Source organism: Oncorhynchus clarkii, chromosome 2 (genome assembly GCF_045791955.1).
Source record: "Oncorhynchus clarkii lewisi isolate Uvic-CL-2024 chromosome 2, UVic_Ocla_1.0, whole genome shotgun sequence".
Classification (NCBI taxonomy): Eukaryota; Metazoa; Chordata; class Actinopteri; order Salmoniformes; family Salmonidae; genus Oncorhynchus; species Oncorhynchus clarkii.
The window spans coordinates 57,369,089-57,388,968 of NC_092148.1; the positions used below are offsets into that span (position 1 = coordinate 57,369,089).

The 19,880-nt window shown below is 45.5% G+C and overlaps 1 protein-coding gene across 2 annotated transcripts in view; it reads right to left on the reverse strand.

The window, feature by feature from the left end:
- Positions 1–872: 872 nt before the first annotated feature.
- LOC139370445 (low density lipoprotein receptor-related protein 5) overlaps positions 873–19,880 on the reverse strand; it is a 51,320-nt gene continuing 32,312 nt past the window's right edge. Inside the window, exons 9-24 of one of the 2 annotated variants that reach the window (XM_071109932.1) lie at positions 12,390–12,606; positions 11,897–12,186; positions 11,470–11,696; positions 10,689–10,873; positions 8,411–8,734; positions 7,485–7,681; positions 6,978–7,192; positions 5,153–5,343; positions 4,119–4,328; positions 3,837–3,962; positions 3,475–3,711; positions 3,198–3,308; positions 2,799–3,047; positions 2,518–2,660; positions 2,177–2,274; positions 873–2,068 (exon numbers count right to left, since the gene is read on the reverse strand). In XM_071109932.1, the coding sequence (XP_070966033.1) occupies positions 1,807–2,068; positions 2,177–2,274; positions 2,518–2,660; positions 2,799–3,047; positions 3,198–3,308; positions 3,475–3,711; positions 3,837–3,962; positions 4,119–4,328; positions 5,153–5,343; positions 6,978–7,192; positions 7,485–7,681; positions 8,411–8,734; positions 10,689–10,873; positions 11,470–11,696; positions 11,897–12,186; positions 12,390–12,606 (3,282 nt within the window). In that variant the 3' untranslated portion in view covers positions 873–1,806. The remainder of the gene's footprint in view (positions 2,069–2,176; positions 2,275–2,517; positions 2,661–2,798; positions 3,048–3,197; positions 3,309–3,474; positions 3,712–3,836; positions 3,963–4,118; positions 4,329–5,152; positions 5,344–6,977; positions 7,193–7,484; positions 7,682–8,410; positions 8,735–10,688; positions 10,874–11,469; positions 11,697–11,896; positions 12,187–12,389; positions 12,607–19,880) is intronic. The other variant, XM_071109923.1, reaches the window with a different exon arrangement.

Here is a 19,880-nt window from a genome sequence, read left to right on the forward strand (position 1 = left end):
TCTCAACAGTAATGTGAACTCCATTTGGCTCACCAACATGGAAATTAATATCACATTTCATGTGACTATATAAAACAATGACACCACTAACTTAATAGATTAGGCACACAAGTATTCCTTAAAATATAACCTTTATTATATAAAAATGCTTCGGATACAAAAATTATCACAAGTGTAAATTACGCAAGGCATTTAAAACACAAAACAGAGTTTGTTCGGGGAGCATCTATATACTGGCACATTGAAATAGAGCAGAAGTTCTCCCTATCCAGCAACATGGCTTAAACTGGGCAGGGCAGCATGTGGTGGTCTGAGGAACCTATACAACCTCTCTGGTAGAAGCCAGAGGTGTTCAACATAAAGATGGAGGCCTGACACTATATCATAGCACTAATGTTGAACATGATTTAATTTCACTTCTTATGTCAGCGCCATTGTTAATTGCTTATACACAAATATCCAAATGACAGAGAAAAAGCTTGGAAATAAGCTTTAAAAGAGGTATGAATTTAATATACATTTCCCTCTGCACGTCCCACAGTCATTTTACATTCACATTTCATAACTGGTTGGATAGTTCATTTTTAAGTAAGTGCTCAATTTGGCAACTGACAGCTTGCTGAGCGTGCACATAAACCTTCAAAACAAGACAATATAATAGAGCCATGATTTTACAGGTGCATGATATTCACCACTGATGAAATTCAATCTATAGAATTAAATTGAATTAATTAAATGGTATGTGAGGATAGTAAAATTGTTTAGAGAAGAGGATGGAACAGCTTTTTTTTTAAACTAAAAACTCAATTGACAAAAGCTGAAATACCAACCTTATTGGCATTTATTTTTATATATATATATATATATATATATTTAAAGGAACAGTCAGTCTAATATGTCATATGTAATTAGGGCACAATGACATGGCATATCAGTTTAATGATAAAGTGAAGAGATTCACGAGAGAGTTAAAAGGTTGTGTCTAGCCTTGTCATTTCTGGGTGACAACTGCATCAATGATGAAGCCGTTCTTATGAGTTATTTCATACTGACTCCTTCAAAACAATGAACACAATTTCACAAATGCACATGTGAATACTGTTCTACACACAAAAAAAATGTGCCATGTTCCTAGACAAATAATTAAAGTCAAATAGCTTCATGATCTATTGTCAGTCTTAATATATTGTAATTGTTTGGGCGCTTTTTTTTTTTTTTAAGTGTTTTTATAACTCAGTATATATGTACAGTAGCAGCAAACACACTTTTGGTATATTGTAAAATAAACATATACTTGGGACAATTTCAAATCACAAATAAAATCATTAATAAGAACATATGGCTGTTATGAAAACAATTATTTACTTAATTACAAATATTTACAATATAATTATTTATTTTTTTATTTTATTTTTATTTTGGCTGGCCACATTACCAGCTTAATATTTTGGAACCGAGTACTTCCTCAAACCAATATTGGTGTCCGCTTGTTAAAAATGTCACCGTAAATAGGTATCTGTTGTTTGAAGGAAGTATTTAGCTGAAAAAACAAAGGCCAATAGAATGGAGTCAAATTGAAGGTATTCTCTAAATTAGGACGACACTCCATCTGAAACGAGGGTGGGAAACATGAAAGATAAAGAAAAGTGATACATTTCACACTGTACAACAATTTCACACTTGATCTGGCCCTATTCCATCCCATCCCCACTTTAACCCATGGCAACCAGTGGAAATGAATAAAATAGAATGATCTAATTTGTTCATATTTAAAATTATTTACAGACATGGCTATTTCCCCGGGTGTCATGAAGAGTCAGTGCAGGGTGAGGGGGGCGGGGGACAGAGGTGAAAGTAACTGCGCTCTGTGGATGGAGAAGGGGGGCAGCTCTCCTCTGCTGATAGGTACTGGCTCCGGGGGGTGGGGGGAGGAGGGTAGGGGTCAGAGTCTGAGTTAAGGTCCATGTAGTACTTGTTGCTCTTCCAGCGACTTGTGGTGTAGTCGCTGTCACAGACGTCAGTGCTGCAGGGGGTGGTGGGGGGTGCCACGCCTCGCATAAGATAAGGCCTTTCAGGAGCAAGCATGAAGAGAAGACAACATTGTTTTATTTTACAACAGGTGCCAATTTACAAAGTTGACTGTAGCATAATGCAAAGAGAGAAACTGATCTCTTACCTGTAAGACCTGGTGGTGGAGGGACTGTTAGAGGAGTAGAAGACATCTGCGTTATACAGGGAGCGATCCGTGGCTGGAGAGGGAGGAGGGTTGAGCATCTGCAAATACAGAGGATAAAATGCATATCTTTAGCCATTCTCCATTTGTAATTTAACGTTTACTTTTCTTCAGTATGGGAATTATGTATGAGAGCCATCTCTGAGAGGACAGACGAGGTGGGTCCCCTACGTGCCGGTAAAAGAGGGTGGAGAAGGTGGGTCCCCTACGTGCCGGTAAAAGAGGGTGGAGAAGGTGGGTCCCCTACGTGCCGGTAAAAGAGGGTGGAGAAGGTGGGTACATACCTGTGGATAGAAGGCTCCCTTGGCGCTGGATGAGCTGCTGGAGGAGGCCCCTGTCACATGGTTCCTGTCGTAGAGCGGAGTTCCACTACTGCTGCTCCCCATCAGACTGACAGAACTCATGATAGACTTCCCACACGAGATACCTAAGAGAAACAACAAAACACCGTCTGTCAGAACAACTACCTGCTTCAGCACGTTAAAAACAACCCCGTCACAGTACAGGCGATCTCTATACACTCATTCAATTGACCTGCAATTTTCAGTGTTGTGTAATAGCTGACCTTCTTTACCGGTGAAGGTTCCGTTCTGTGAGCTGCTAGGGGCGATGAAGTTGAGGGGTACGTGGGGGGTGCCACTGATGTACTCGTGGGGGAAGGCTCCGTTGGGACCTTTATAACGGCGGCACACGACCCGCTGGCACAAAAAGTACATCCCTCCCATCACAAACACTGACAGGATGATGCCAATGACTGGGCCGATGGTGCTGGTGTGAGATGAGTGAATGTCGTTTGACGAGGGGGTGAGGAATTCTACAACAGACAGGCAAAGACATTACTATACATTTAACGGACCGCTGTCAATTCTGAGCAAAATGACACAAAATACAGGTATGTGTAAATTCTGAACGGACAATTCTAAACTCCCTTGATTTTCGCGACAGTGAGTGAAGTTAAACGCACCACAGAAGAGCTCGTCAGAGTTGTCAGCACAGTCGCTGTAGGAGTCACACTGCTGTTTCTTCAGGATGCACTGGTTGTTGTTACAACGGAACTGGTTGGGCAGGCAGATAGCTGAGGGGAGGAGAGCAGAGCAAAGTCCTCGTTTCAAGGTTTATCGTCACAATCCACACAAGGTCGCTGTTGTTCCCAGTCTAAATCCCAACCCCATTAGTCCATGTTCACTAAACTGGCCCAGTGTCAATATGTAGTACACAAAGTCTGAGTTGAGTGAGCGTACTGTCACAGTCCTGTTCATCGGAGTTGTCTGTGCAGTCTGCCTCTCCGTTACAGCGTAGCTGAGCATCCACACACTGGCCCTTGTCACACTGGAACTGGAAGGCCGAGCACACTGGGCACCTCTCCTCGTCACTGTTATCGTCACACTCGGCGAAGCCGTCACAGCGCCACGCCATGGGGATGCAGTCGATGTCGCCTGTGGCACAGGTGAACTGCTCTGTGGAACAGGTGGGCGGCTCTGAGGTGGTAGAGGAGCAGAGGACGTTTAGATTCACAGCAAAACGCCTGGTGGGGGAAATAATGCACCTGATATGGTTCACTCAAAGCCTTATTGGATTTGTTAAAGCAGCAGCTGTGCTGTACCTCCACAGACGAGCAGGTTGGGCAGCAGGACCAGGTGCATGGGACAGGAGCAGCGAGGCGTCCCGTCTCCTTTGGCGATGCAGATGTGTGAGCAGCCTCCGTTGTCACGGGAACAGGGATGAGAAGCTTTGGAGGAGAGAAAGGAGAAGACGTGGACGGTTAGCTTTGGCCACTGGAGAGTGTAAACCGAACTCTAATGTACAACATACAGCACTACATATGCAAAGGTACTGTTATAAACTGTGGCAATGGAAGTGACTAAACAAAGTCCTGTTGCCTTACCAAACTCGGTAGGGTCCATGTCTTCCACAGCGTGGATGCTGGTGAGGTAGGAGATGCGACCCTGGATGCGGGTCCTCTTCTCCCCCGTGAGCTTGTCCACACGCTCGATCATCTGCTGCTGTCGGTCGATCCAGTACAGGTGCTCTCCCAGCACCGTCAGACCCATGGGCTGCAGGATGTTAGAGTCCTGGAGGACGATCCGATTGGCTCCTGGGAGGAGGAAAAGAAATGACCTCATCAGAAGCAGGGTCGTATACACTATCCTAATCATCAAAGACTGTGCATTCTCTCAAACATATTTACTTTCCAGACCCTTAGGGCTTACTCTAGAAGCTCTAAACTTCATCATACCAAATATAGGTCACTTCAGACGCCATCACTAAAACAAGTTTGTTTGAATAATATTCAATATCTCTGACCAAACATGGTCTGCCAAAGTAAAGATACACTCTTATATAACTCGACAGTCTTCGATGGTGCATAAATGGCCTGGATAAATCAGTCTGGGTGCCTGTTCCTATCCATTCCAGACTTCAGAGGCCAGGCAGAGGGAGTGAAGCTAAACATGTATGTGCACAGTCAGATAAAGGTGAGCTCATCAGCCACCAGGCAGACATCAAACCTTTCTCTCTGCACCAGAACCGGAAAGGATCACAAGGCCTTGGCTAGCAGCTGTCTGACAATGATAGAGCTTAACCAGACAACCTTGATGTCTCTGCTCGTGTGAGGGAGGGACTAGGAGGGACCAAGGATTACATTGAAAAAAGGCCCACATCCGTTCTGATTACCTACTATTTTCCTATGATCAAACTCAGCTCCCCCCTATTTGACCACAAACTGTGTTTGGACTGGAGGAACATTCCGTGTCATTTTCTGTAGTATTGCGGTGTACTTCAGTGACTATTGAGAATGAGAGCTGTAAATAAATACCGTCAAAGCAGATGAAAAGGGAACAATACATTTTCAGCTGAGTGTTTAGAAGTGCTGGTGCTCTGGATCTAGAATGGTTGTTGTTCTTTAGCCCTGGGACTCACCAGTGAGGTCACTGCTCTCGATGCGTTTCAGGTCAGCGTCCACCCAGAAGAGTTTCCCCAGCTTGTTGTCCAGGGCCAGGGCTACAGGCCGGATCAGACCCGTGGTGAACAGAGACTCCCGCTCCGTCCCGTCCAGAGATGCTCCCTCGATCTTAGCAGAGCGATCCTGCATGGTGGTGAAATACATGTACCTATAGGAGAGATGAGCCAGTCCGAGGTTAGAAAACTAAAACGACCAAAACAAAAGCATACTGCCAGACATTTTATCAGTTTCTAGCCTAACCCTGAAACCCCAACTGTGTACAGTACTTTAGATGTACGTTAATATACAGTATCTATCAACGTTATCACATTGGGGCGGCAAGTAGCCTAGTTGGTAGAGCGTTGGACTAGTACCCGAAAGGTTGCAAGATTGAAGCCCCGTACTGACAAGGTAAAAAATCTGTCATTCTGCCCCTGAACAAGGCAGTTAACCCACTGTTCCTAGGTCATCATTGAAAATTAGAATTTGTTCTTAAATGACTTGCCTAGTTAAATGTAAAATAAATAAAAAAATCACAAAACAATTGAAATCAGCTAGAGATGATGGATAGTATAATACTATGGTATGTGTTTTGATGGGTGGGCAGGGCAGGGCTGTTCAGTTAGCCCCCCTCTCCCTCTCTCTGAAAGCCTGGCGGAGTAGAAGCTATTGTCTGTCTGTGTGGCCCTTCCCTTGTTTGTTATGTCTCACGCCAGGTTCTATCAGCTCTGATAAGAACCTCCCTAACACTTGTTGGACTGAGAAGACTTAGAGAAATAAACGCTATTGCTCAAACGCTCATCTGTTTGCAATTTGGTTCTGCTTCTTCAAGGGAAAAATGGTTAAATGGCAGTCTGTGAGCATAATCAATTGACATATTAATCTAACACCAGAATGCGTCGAGTAAATCTGGAAGATGTCACTTCAAAGGAAAGTGGAAGAAAAATTCATCCTGACAGATTCTCAACCTGCCTGTATGTAGCCTTAACTGAGCAAAATATCTTCAATGTTTATCTACTGCTTTTCAGGCCCAGAGAGAGAGACATTTGAAAGTTGCATTTGATTCCCTAACATACAAACTACAAGACCATGTCAAATTCTCAAAATTGTCAGCTGGTTGCCATAAGTTTTAAATGTGTTCCTTTCTGGCCATGCTCGTTGAGATTATAAACACGTCTCATGTTGATTCGTTTACTTCTTTGACTTTGGGTTACTCCTATAGAATAAGTCCCCTCTGTCACATCCAGGCCAAGCCACAAAGAGCCCAAAATAGAAGCTAACATGGAGGGCAGCCGCATGAACAATGGGCATCACAATTACAGTGCAGCTTGCCAGGGCCTGACCATACCACTGCTCCACTAGGCTAGAGGTGAGGAGAGAAGAGCACAATATACACAACCATCTGCTGCACACATGGCCCAACATCTCAGCCTCGTACTTACTTAGGGCTGTGGTTCCTTCCCTGCCCTATGGAAGGAAACTAAACAGAGCTCCACAGAGTGTCAACACCACATCACTAAACACCTGATCACCCACTAATTACTCTGCTGCTTGGAGGCGTGCCACGCCCTGTCCCTGATATATTTTGGAAGTCCTGCCTGGCCTCTTTTCAAAAGCTTTCGAGTGAGTTCCCCCTGTTTTCCATTCCCAAGTTCACCACTTATGGGGTAGATTTCAAATAGAAACGTTGCCATCTCTAAACGCAGTTATTGAGTCAGTCTGCCTCCATCTTCACAGTGTGACAGTATGAAGAAGCAGTATTTTGTTTTATCCAGTCTCCACCATGATACCCTCCCCTCTCACCCTTTCTCTGCATTGACAACGATGGCTCTGGGTTTGTCGTGTTCGTCCCTCAGCACCACGCCCACAGCATCTCCGTCTAGGCGCTGGAGGTTGATGGTGTTGGTGGCCTCACAAGTCCAGTAGACAGTACGGCTGTAGGGGTCCAGGCTCAGGTCGTGGGGCTGCTTGTCAGGCTGCTGCTGGTGGGTGGAAGTGGTGGACACCACCACTGATGACTGGAACAGGAAAAAGGAGAAACAGACACACATCAGAGAAAGGGGCCTACAACAGTTTCACACTGTCAAAGTTATTTCCAGTGTTCATACAAATTCTTGTGTGGCTGATGGCTGTACTGATGTCAATCAAATGAAGTCCTATAACTCAGTCATAGCCTTGATACAGTAGCCTGCTGTGTGTCAACTGGGAGGTGAAAAGCATAGTGCCTGTTGGAAATCACATGACATAGTATCTTAAAATGTGCTGTTGGTACGAGCAGGTTAACATTCTGGCCTGTTAATGCTCTCGCACCTGTGTGCCGTCGTCGCGGGCCCTCCTGATGTTCTGCCGTCCGTCCACCCAGTAGACCAGGTGGTCCAGGGGGTCATAGCTGATGGCCCGGACGGTGCGGAGGACATGGATGGGCAGGATGATGTCGGGGCTCTGCTCCCCCAGAACCATGCGGCTGATGGAGGCCTTCTGGCTGAACAGGAGGAAGCTGGAGGGGGCTAGAGAGAGAGCCGGGGGGGGGGGGGGGGCAGAGGTCAGCAGGCGCAATCCAAACAAATCTCTTTCTCATTCCCCCTTCTCCTACCAACCTCTCCATGACTGTAATCAGCTTACTAGAATGCAGTAATCAGTGATCCCCAGAGGCCAGGGAAGTATGCAACAGTAAGAAAGAAAAACAGACTCATGTAGAAAGACAGAGCCTTCATCCCCTGCCAAGTGCAGAGGAATGTTCGAGCTGGGATATGTGCACAGCAACCTCCTTTCTAACACTTGTGTCCACATCAGGCCTCAGTGAAAGTCTGAGGTTTGCTCATGGCATGATTCAGACAGACATGTGTTTGGGGTTTTGCATGGCCGAGGGCTGTAGACAGACGTGCGTTTGATTTAGACAATACATCCATCTACAGCGGGCGGAGGGATCGAGGGCAATATCGGGATTTTTTTAAATTCAGTGGAGGACCACACATTTTTTTTGGGGGGGGGGGGACTTATTTGGTTGTCAAAAGCAATTTGAAAAGGTATAGGTCCATTCTAATTTATACATATTTCGATCTAGATTTAGACATTCAAGAGCAGCCTGGAGCTTAAACCCAAAATAAATCACTCTTCTTCCCCAAACACACAAACTATGACTGTTCAATACAACACTGAACAAAACTACATTTAGTTTATTAAACCAAAAACAACCCCCAGCCAAGAGCCCTCACGCTCCCTGTTTCTCAACTCACAGCTGCAGTTCCTGCCGTTGGAATCCAGGGTGTAGTGGGATGCACAGCGGCACTGGGCGCCGGCGGGCGACGCCAGGCACAGGTGGGCACAGTTGCCGTTGTTCTGGGAGCAGTCGTTGGCACCGTCCTGGCGGGAGGAGTGGAAGACCAGGATGTCCATGACGTACTCCAGGTGTCCCTGGACCATGGTGCGGTTGAGGCCGCTGCGCTTGTCGGCCCGCTCGATGCTGCGCAGTTTCCAGTCTGTCCAGTAGATATAATCCCGGTACTGGGTCAGACCAAACGGGTGGAGGAGGTCGTCAGCCACTATCTCCCTCTGCAGACCTGGGGGAAATATATAATTATCAATGTGGACTAATGAAAATGTATGGGTGAGGGTATGGTTTTAAACCACAGCAATATGAAAGTAATATTGTACAGTAATATGAAAATAAGTATATCAATATACACCATGTATCATTAACGAAACAGCAGAGGGGGGGGGGGGGGTTGAAAAAGAGATGGACTATGATGAAACTGGCTCCCATGAGGGGCGCCACAATAAAGGAAGCACCAGAGTTACCTCTGCTGCAGGGGATAAGTTCATTAGAGTTAACTGCTCTCCTCAGATTGTAGCCCAAATAAATGCATCATAGAGTGTAAGTAACAGAGACCTGGCCAGGTAGTGCCAGAATAACAGCCTTTTCCTCTAGCGTAACCAAGACTAAGGAGATGATTGTGGACTACAGGAAAAGGAGGGCCGAGCACGTCCCCATTCTCATCGACGGGGCTGTAGTGGAGCATGTTGAGAGCTTCAAATTCCTTGGTGTCCACATCAACAACAAACTAGAATGGTCCAAACACACCAAGACAGGCGTGAAGAGGGCACGACAAAGCCTATTCCCGCTCAGGAAACTAAAAAGACTTGGCATGGGTCCGGAGATCCTCAAAAGGTTCTACAGCTGCAACATCGAGAGCATCCGGACCGGTTGCATCACTGCCTGGTACGGCAATTGCTCGGCCTCCGACCGCAAGGCACTTCAGAGGGTAGTGCGTACGGCCCAGTACATCACTGGGGCAAAGCTGCCTCCCATCCAGGACCTCTACACCAGGCGGTGTCAGAGGAAGGCACTGAAAATTGTCAAAGACACCAGCCACCCCAGTCATAGACTGTTCTCTCTACTACCGCATGGCAAGCGGTACCTGAGTGCCAAGTCTAAGAGCCAGAAGAACAACCATCTCTGCAGTACTCCACCAATAAGGTCTTTATGGTAGAGTGGCCAGACGGAAGCCACTCCTCAGTAAAACGCATGACAGCCTGCTTGGAGTTTGCCAAATGGCACCCAAATACTCTTAGACCACGAGAAACAAGGTTATCTGGTCTGATGAAACCAATATTCAACTCTTTAGCCTGAATGCCGAGCGTCATGTCTGGAGGAAACCTGACAACATCCCTACGGTGAAGCATAGTGGTGGCAGCATCATGATGTGGGGATGTTTTTCAGCAGCAGGAAGTAGGAGACTAGTCTGGATCGAGGCAAAGATGAATGGAGCAAAGTACAGCGAGATCCTTGAAAACCTGCTCCAGAGCGCTCAGGACCTAAGACTGGGGAGAAGGTTCACCTTTCAACAGGACAATGGCCCTAAGCTCACAGCCAAGACAAAGCAGGAGTGGCTTTGGGACAAGTCTCAATGTCCTTGAGTGGCCCAGCCAGAGCCCAGACTTGAACCCGATCAAACATCTGTGGAGAGACCTGAAAATAGCTGTTCAGCAACGCTCCCCTCCAACCTGACAGAGCTTGAGAAGAATGTGAGAAAATCCCCAAATACAGATGTGCCAAGCTTGTAGCGTCATACCCAAGAAGACCGCTGTAATCGCTGCCAAAGATGATTCAACAAAGATTAGAGGGTCTGAACACTTATGTAAATGTGACATTTCTTTTAACATTTCTTTCTTCTAAAACAGTTTTTGCTTTGTCATGGGGGTATTGTGTATAGATTGATGGAAAAAAAACAATTTAATAAATGTTTGAATAAGTCTAACGTAACAAAATGTGGGGAAAAAAAGTCAAGGGGTCTGAATACTTTCCGAAGCCACTGTACAAGAGTAATTAGGGTTAAGTGCCTTGCTCAAGAGCACATCAGCGTATTTTTCTCCTAGTTGGCTCGGGGATTCAAATCAGCGCCCTTTCAGTTACTGGCCCAACGCTCTTCACCACTAGACTACCTGCTGCCATATCATGTGCTGTCGTCATTAACATTAGTGTTGGAAAAGAGACTGACGACAGTATGCGTTTACCTTGCATGTTGGTTGACTCTATCATGCAGGTGTCCAGGTCGGTCCAGTACAGTCTCTGGTCAATGTAGTCGATGGTGAGGCCATTTGCTCTGCCCACTTTGTCTACTAGGGTCACTATGTTGCTGCCGTCCATGTGGGCCCTGGCGATCCTGGGCTTGCCTCCCCACTCAGTCCAGTACATGTAACTGAGGAGAGAGAGAGAGACAAAGAACTGCTTTTTATATCCCCCCAAACACTTGTTGCCAGCCAAGACCATGTCTGCATTCTTAAACTAATTCAATAAGAACTAGTACATTTGTAAAATGGCCACGGCCCCAAGTACGGGGACAATCACTGTGGAATAACTCAGTGCTGTATTTCAGAGAGGAAACAATGCCAATGGGTGAAGCTACGTGGTAAAAATGCATCAGAAACCACAGGAATGACTTCATACTGCAGAGTGACATGTAGAAGCCGTGGCAGGTTGGCACAAGAGTGTCGACAAACTCCTCACACAGAGGACTAGCCGCAGTGCTGTGCCACTGACGCAACCTCTCATTACACTCACTGCCTGAGAGGGAAAAGATCATGTGTGGGGATTCACCCAGCCAGACATCTCTATCAGTACTGGTGAAGAGACAGTCTAGCCTGGCTTCAGAGCGTTGTACGGTTTTCCTCACTCCTATGGTCACGGTCACATGTTCGAAGTTGGCAAGACCGCACAAACAGATCAGCGACCAGGCTAAGGTCAGTCAGACATGAGTTGCGTCATGCAGATGGGACGAATCTCAGTCAGTCTTACCCGTTGGCGGGGTCGAGGGCCAGGGAGCGAGGGTTGTCCAGGTCCTTACACACCAGGACCTGCCGGTACTGTCCGTCCAGCCGGGCCACCTCGATGCGGTTGGTCCCGGTGTCGGCCCAGTACACGTTCCTGCCCATCCAGTCCACTGCCATGCCCTCTGGGTAGTCCAGGCCAAACTCTATCACATGCTCCACAGAGCTGCCGTTCATGAAGGCCCTGCTGATGGTCTGGGGAGGCAGAACAGGGGAGTAGAGTCAGACACTTGAACAGTCAGGCACAGAGCTCAATAGGAATTTTAAAAAGCCTGGAGCCTAAACAAATAAACACCTGGTGGCTAATTCAACCCAAAACAAAGACCCAAAACTATACATGGTAACTCAAATTAACAATGACTAGAATAGAATGACAGAAAAGCAGTCATCCTCACCTTGGTGCTAACGTCAGTCCAGTAGATCCTGTTCTCGGAGACGTCAAAGTCAAGGGCGGAGGCCTCCTTGACCCCGGTGAGGGGGATGGCCACGTCGTTAGAGTTTGTGCCGAGAGAGATGGAGCGGATGTCAGCCCGGTTGGTGAAGAGCAGGAAAGCCTCGGGCACCACGCACGTTCTCATGTCACTGAGCAGCTCCAGGCCCATGGGACAGGCACAGCGCAGGCCCTGGGGCCGGTGGAAACACAGGTGGCTGCAGCCGCCGTTGTCTTCCGCACAGCCGTTCGTGCCTTTTGGAGAGCGAGAGAGAGAGAGACACTGTCAGTTTCTCTGCAGTAGACAGAGTTCTGTTCTCTTCAAGTGTGGACAGTTGTGGATATCCATACATGAAAATTAGAAAACATTTACATGAGTATTCTTAATTATTGTATACTACTTCTACTAAAAAAGCTGTGTGCATCCTCATGTCAAACATTAACATTGTGTCTCCTACCGGAGGTCTCTGTGACTCTGGTGGCCTTGAGACCCATAAGGTCAGGCAGCTGATCGATGATGATCTCTCGGATAGCGTCGGTCTTGTGGACCCTCTCGATGCTCCGTCTCTGCCAGTCCGTCCAGTAGATGTAGTCGCCCAGCAGCGTGAAGCCAAAGATGTGGGGAAGCTTGTCCTCCAGCAGGGTCACCCTGTTGGAGCCGTCCACGTCAATCACCTGAGGGAAAGCAAGGAGGGTTTAACCGTAAAAAATGGGCAACCCAAGCGGTAGCCTGTGCCATGTATGAAAATAAACAGTTTATTTCAACACACCTGGCGCAGTAGGGTGATTTGCTCAAGGGCAAAATGGTAGGAACTGGCAACTAATAGGCATCCTCAGTGTGCCAAGTATGAGCAACAGAGTTTGATTTATCCTCAGGCTCTTGTTCTGTTAGACACGCATCCACTCACACCCCATAGATGCTGTAGGCATCAATAAGAGTTATGCAATCTAGTACTTGATAACCTGGGGTAAATAAAAAAAAATAACAGGTGAGACCAGGTTTCTGACACAACTGGATACATTGCACTGACAGTGATCCTCACATAATATTTGTTGAGTTCACCAAGTGAGTACTAATTTCAAGACATTCTTGCTGCGTGTATTAAAGCCAAAATCATGGAGACATTTCAAACCAAGAGAAGTCCAAACTGCAAACAGACAAACTATTGATTTTCATAGATTACCATTAACCATGGAGCATGACTGAATATCTCCATCTAGGAAAAACGTCTGTGGGAGACAGCACAAATAAATCCTTATTTGTATCACGTTTAAAAATGAATGTGACAGTATACGATTCCTGTCACAAGTGTTGCATTACAGAGAGGGAGGAAACTGAAGTACACGGATATAAGGAGTGATGCCAAAGCATGCTTCGCTCTTTTACGGTGCAGAAAGAGAGAACTGAAACCGAATGTTCCTTCCTGGGAAGTGAACTGTGCTCATTTCAGAAAAGACTGCAATTACACTCGACAAATCCTAGACTACCCGGCATTACCATTACACAAAACTGTGCCTCTGAAAATAGAGCCTTTTTTTCCCCCTTTTTATTTTTTTCTCCGCAAACTGGTGTCAGCTCCAGGATATATTTCCGTCTGACCGAAAATTCTGGAGTGTGGCATCTTATGGCAGCCACTACTACGTGACTTGGTGAGCATATTCTGCTCCAGGAGAAACCAAACGCTACGCAGATCATCTTGCATGGAGGTATCAGTGGGTTCACGTGGGTGTAATTCAGTCCATGCAACCAACCAACCCACCCTAGGTCTTCATTTTGGTGAGAGACAAACTGAAGTGGTTCAGACACGCAGTATCAAAAAAATGTTTTTAAATGGCCTGCTCTGGATGAAAACAAGATGTTGTCCACAAGCACACAACCCTACAGGAATTGAGCACAAAAGGCACCAGTACACCTTTATGTCCTGTTCAAAGAAAGTATTTAACATAATGGCAACTTGTACTTCTAAGATCCTGTGCTCTTCCAGATGACTTTGGATTGCTCGAGTTAAGGCAAACTTAGGCCCATTCAGCAGTTATCGGCTGCCGTGTAGATTTGTATTTAGACATTCTGCCAGGTGACGGCCATAATAATGTAGAGTATTGGAGCTCTTAAAACAAAGACTTCCTGTACGATGTGGTTCCCATCTCAAGCCCTTCCTGTGTGGAGCAGAGAGCAGAGCGTGCAGACGGAGATTGGGTTAGAGCTAAGGATTGGGGCTGCTGCCCTGGAGGAGAGTCCACTTGATTCATTCCTGAAATTCAGTCCCTCGCTTCCTACAGCTGGTGGAGCGACTGACTTCCTCCCTCTCCTAATATAAATAAAAACTGGGCACATTGCAGGCAGCACACTGAGGGGGACTGGCAGAATTTGACGCCACAGAGAAATGGTGTCGCTTTTGAGGAGGAAAAAAGGTGAGATGGAAGATAATCCGGTTCATTAAACTGCTCTGACCACATGGCTGACAAACTCATGGGGTGGATTGGGTTCACTTTACACCCAGCTTTCTTTATTGGACATTTGTACCGTGTGACTAGGTTGTCCCCACCACTGTTTCAGTAAAAAGCTGAGCGATAAGGCTGGAGAAATGTTAAGTCAAATTCACAGACAGAGCTAGGGATGTAAAGAATGACATCAAAATGATAGTTAATCATGTTGAGGCTATACAGTGTTTGTAAACAAACATTGGCGTAAAACAAGCTCATATTTTAAAGTTCTGATGGGGTACTACAGTTAAGCTAAGATGAGGAATTTATATGTTATATTCTTTAAGAATCAATGGGTACATATCAATTTGTAAGTCCAAAAATGGATGTAGAAACTGCAGCTAGACCTTTTTTTAAAGGGGCAAAGCACAACTCAAGCCACCCAATAAGACTGAGTGCAAAGTCTTAAAGGGGAACTAGCAGAAAGTTATTTTTCACACCTCACGCCAACTTGTCTTTGAAGTTGAACAGTGTATTGAAGTGCAGTAACACTGTGGGGGAGAGGGTGGGTCATCTCTGGGGTGGGTCACGTGACGCTCAACAAACAGGTTTCTATAACAGCCACAGCTAGCAGAGATATAATACCTCAACTGAACTTTCCTGGAAGCTTCACACAACGTGTGTGGTATTCCAAGTTCCATGAATGTTATGATTCCCTGTTTGAGGGAGACAGATCATTTTAAATGTTTTTCCTGTCTTTGGAATGTAAATATTTGTTATTCTGTAGTTAGGCCTTACTAGTGCGTTATCTTGTCCCAATTACAATATGGATGACCAGTTATGCTTTGGAAGCAGACTTTCGACTTTGGGTTCTAACAATCTGTACAGAACACTGGGAGTGTTGTTGAACACAGGATGGGGTTGATGTTTGTCTCATGGTTTCCTAGGAGTTTGGCATGAATTCTTTCCACTGGTGTAATTAGACATGTTATTGGATGGCATACCTTTCAAAACGTCTGTTTCCCCCTTTTGACTTTTTGCTTTCAGTGGACAACAGGACATTGTTCAGGCGCTCACCCGCGTGCGTATACCATCAAAATCCCAGCAATGGAGGAAACCGCCACAACTCTGGGATGATTCCTCCCCTCTACCTTTTCCCCCCGCAGTCTAATCCAGGTAGGATTACTGCTCTGGAGTCATGTTCCTCCCTATCCTGACAACTCCACATAATCCTTTGATGCGCTGCAAGGCGAGCGGTGTAAGTGCGCAGCTTATCAATTTTTGGCCCTGGATTCCAGCGGCACGGCCACACTTTCTCCAGGTTAACTCCTTCTGGGGCCGGCCTGGGAGTGGAGGAGGGGAGGGGAGGCCCTAGACAGCAGGCTCGGGTAAACGCATGGCTGCCAGTGCATACTGGAGCCTTTTGTGTTATTAAAAACGTGCCAGCTGCCTAGGTAAATTAGCCCAGAACAAACCTAAGCAGGCCTCTGAGGTCATTCAAACATATGCCACAGGGTGAAGAAAGTGTTGAAGGAATTGACCTCCCCTTTCCACCAAAAAAGGAAAAAATCTTGCAAACAAACAAAAATGGACTCAACACCCAAACACACATTATTTTGCTAAACAAAAAAATGAAGGTAAAGAGTTGGCAATACAACAAGTAAGGTTTGTTAAATAAGTTTGATCTGGATCTTATTATGCTAGATCTAGAAATGTGGATTCCACAGGATTTAGGAGCAACAGAGAAAACACATTGATGGCACTTCTATGAGCAGAAATCTTTTCCAACCCTTGGAAGAATTAGAAAACTATTTTATTGAGAGGAAAACAAAATATGAAAGTCTCATCAGCAAGTCAGAGAAAGTTACTTTATTTAATTTAACTAGTCAAGTCATTTAAGAACAAATTCTTATTTACAATGACGGCCTACCCTGGCCAAACTAACGCCGCTGGTCCAATTGTGCGCTGCCCTATGGGACTCCCATCCACAGCCGGTTGTGATACAACCTAGGGGCTGTAGTGACGCCTCTAGCACTGAGATTCAGTGACTTAGACTACTGCGCCACCCGGCAGTCCCTGCTTGGCGGGCTTCAATGCCAGCCGATTTTAAATATCCTATTTGTGCCTTAGTGTCACAGATGCCATACAAATTCTGTGGGCAGGGGCAGTGTGACAACGGGCCACATGGCCTCCAAAGACCAGTCTCTACTAGTGAGCCTAAAGCTGCTCTTGAGTATGACCGAGGCCTGACCAACACAGAACAGGCCATTTCACTCTCACATTACACTAGATTAACAAAATCAGGAGTGACACATTTATTTCTTACCACTTAGTCTCTGAATTACAAACCATCATTCCCTACAGACCCTGGCCCTTTAAAATGTCAAGCACTAGTTTATTCTAATTTAAATAATTAGGCTATAAAGCCAGCGTTCTGCAGAAGTTAGATAGATTTGTAGTAGTGGGAGCTGGGATGCGTTTTCCTGGGTTTGTTGCTGTGTTTATACCTACTCATCATATTATTGGCTCAGCTTTGGGATCACCATCAAGATGCATTACCTTGTGGACTGCATTATATGGAGAAGTCTAGGAGAATTGCACAAATTCAAATCTCCACATGAGCGAGCTCCCCCCCTCCCCACCTCTTACCTGCCAGATCTGACCAATTACCCCACTCCCGAATACAGCCCCCCCCTCAGGCCGCTTCACACGAAATAACCTCCCTATTCACCATTGGCTTTGAAATATTATAGGGTTTCGCTTGAGGTTTGGCCAGTTCTTCTGAAGGCCCGACTCGGCAACAAATTATATTATCTTTTTATCTGCCGTTTTCTATGTAAGGCCAAGAACAGCGCTGCCTTAATTCAAACAGAATGTCCATACTGCTTTTCTTTCCCCCTCCAATTCTCCTTTATACCCCCCCCCCCAAAACAATGTTCCATGCACTTTCCCCCCCAACTCCCTTTTCAAGCCTTTCTCACTCACCCTCCCTTATGAGGGTTGACCACCTCCACAGGAAATAAGCAGGAAAGAGGAGAAATGCTATATTCTCAAATAACATTTGAATTGTGTCACCCAATATGCAAAGTTATGCTTCTGTTTGAAGCCTTTAACAAAATCTGGTTTAATGGACTACTATTGGTCATATGATCAAATTCTTGTATAAGACTTAATCTGAACATTTTAATTTGCTTATACATGTTGACGTTTGGTCTGAAGACTCTCTTAAAAACAAAAATGGTGGATCTGAGTTGTCATGTTTACAAAATATCTAAATAGAAAAGTTAAATATCCATTCCGCAATTCAAATGTCTAGTATCATAATTGGAACCGTCCTCTGGAACTCAACAGGAGTCTAATGTGATGCAGAACACAATTCAAATCAAATGTTATTTGTCACGACTCATAAAGAACCGGTGTAGACCAACAGTGAAAAGCTTATTTACGGGCCCTTCCCAACAATGCAGAAAGAAAATAACGAGGAATAAATACACAATGACTAACGTGGCTAGACACACACGGGGTACCAGTATCGAGTCGATGTGCAGGGGTACAAGGTAATGGAGGTAGATATAGGTAAAGTAACTAGGCAACAGGATAGATAATAAAACAGTAGCGTGAAGAGTGAAGTGAAGAGTCAAAAAGTTGGTGCAGAGGGTTCATGCAGATAGCACTAATAGTTAAAACAGCTGCTCGGACTGAGTGATTAACCAAAACAGTTATTTTGGTATTTAAACTAATTGATCGACTTCGGTTCAATTATTTAAATTCCATTTTCAGATTTTTTTTTTCTCCCTGTGAGCTCAATGCGCACATTGTACTGCATTTTCTCTAAAGATAGATGCCCGAACTGTGTAATGTATTAAGGGGTTGTAGTTTCCAACAGGCCAATGTTCTACATGTTAACGTAAGAATTAAGTGATGCAGAAAACGTGATAATTAACTACAATGACCATAATCCATTTTGCAGCTACTTGGCCGGTCTTGGTTTCTTTCACGCCTCCTACTAAGAATGCGCGATCAAGGGATACAGAGAGCAGTTGCTTTGAGAGGTATTCAGCAGTCATGAAAGTACGCGTTATGTACTACTTAAACAGTTATCGTCAGACAGCAGTTCTATAGAAATTATAAAAAAATTAAAGTCATCAAATAACACAACTGAAATATTTTATTAAAGTAACGTAATGCGAATAACTGATTAATAAGGGATCAATAGTCATGGGCAGTCACTACCATTATGCGTTCAACCCACATGATACATGTAATGTTAAAAATAAAGACTTTTTACTAATCAAACTTAACAGAGCGGGGTAACTTGGGTAGCTAGATTCTTTGACCATTTTTATGGCCTTCCTTTGACACCGCCTGGTATAGAGGTCCTGGATGACAGAGCTCGGCCCCAGTGATGTACTGGGCCGTACGCACTACCCTCTGTAGCGCAGTCGGATGCCAAGCAGTTGCCATACCAGTCGAAAATTTGAGGAGCCGAGGGCCCATGCCAAATCTTTTCAGCCTACTGGGGTGGGGGGGGGGTCATGTTTTCTTCACTACTGTGAGGAACTTGAGGCTCACGACGCGCTCCCACTACAGCCCCGTTGATGTGGATCGGGGTGCGCCCGGCACTCCGTTTCCTGTTGTCCCATGATCAGCTCATTTGTCTTGCTGACGTGGAGGTTGTCGTTCTGGCACCACACTGTCAGATCACGGACCTCCTCTATAGGCGGCATCGTCAGTGATCAGGCCTACCACGTGTGTCATCAGCAAACTTAAATTATGGTGTTGGAGTCGTGCGAGGTCACACACTCATGGGAACAAAAACTACAGGAGGGGACTAAGCATGCATCCCTGTGTTTAGGGTCAGCATGGCGGATGTGTCATTGACTAGGCCAGATTTTCCAAGGGGGGGGGGGGGGCGAGCCTTGTTACGCATTTGTGTGTGGACTATTGCTGATCTAAAGTTGTTGCACAGGGGACACGCTGGTGAAGACCGAGGTAAAAACGGATTTCAGTTTCCCTGCATTAAAATTGCAGGCCACTACGAGCGCCACCTCTGGATGATAATTGTCTTGTTTGCTTATGGCCCTATACAGCTCGTTGAGTGTTGTCTTAGCGCTCGCGTCGGTCTGTGGTGGGAAATAGACAGCTACTAAAAATATAAACTCTTGGTAAATAGTAAGGTCAGCAGCTTATGAGGTATTCCAACTCAGGCGACCAAATACTTGAGACTTCGGTAAGATTAGTGACCGCGCGGCAGCAGCTGTTAACACACCCTCAGCACAAACAGCTTTTCCACATAGTACAGTAACCAGAGAAGTTTAAATTGTGGATTGCATTTTATAAACGGTCATTTTCTAGCAATCATTTGGTTATAAAGGTGTACCTTCAAAAAGGTAGATGGAGTTATTTCCTAGCTGAAGGAGACTCATTAGCGCCACAGGTTCAAGTTGATGTATTGTGATAGAGTGCATTGCACAAAGTCCATATTTTCTTTATAGCAATATAAACAATTCTTGTTCCATATGGTC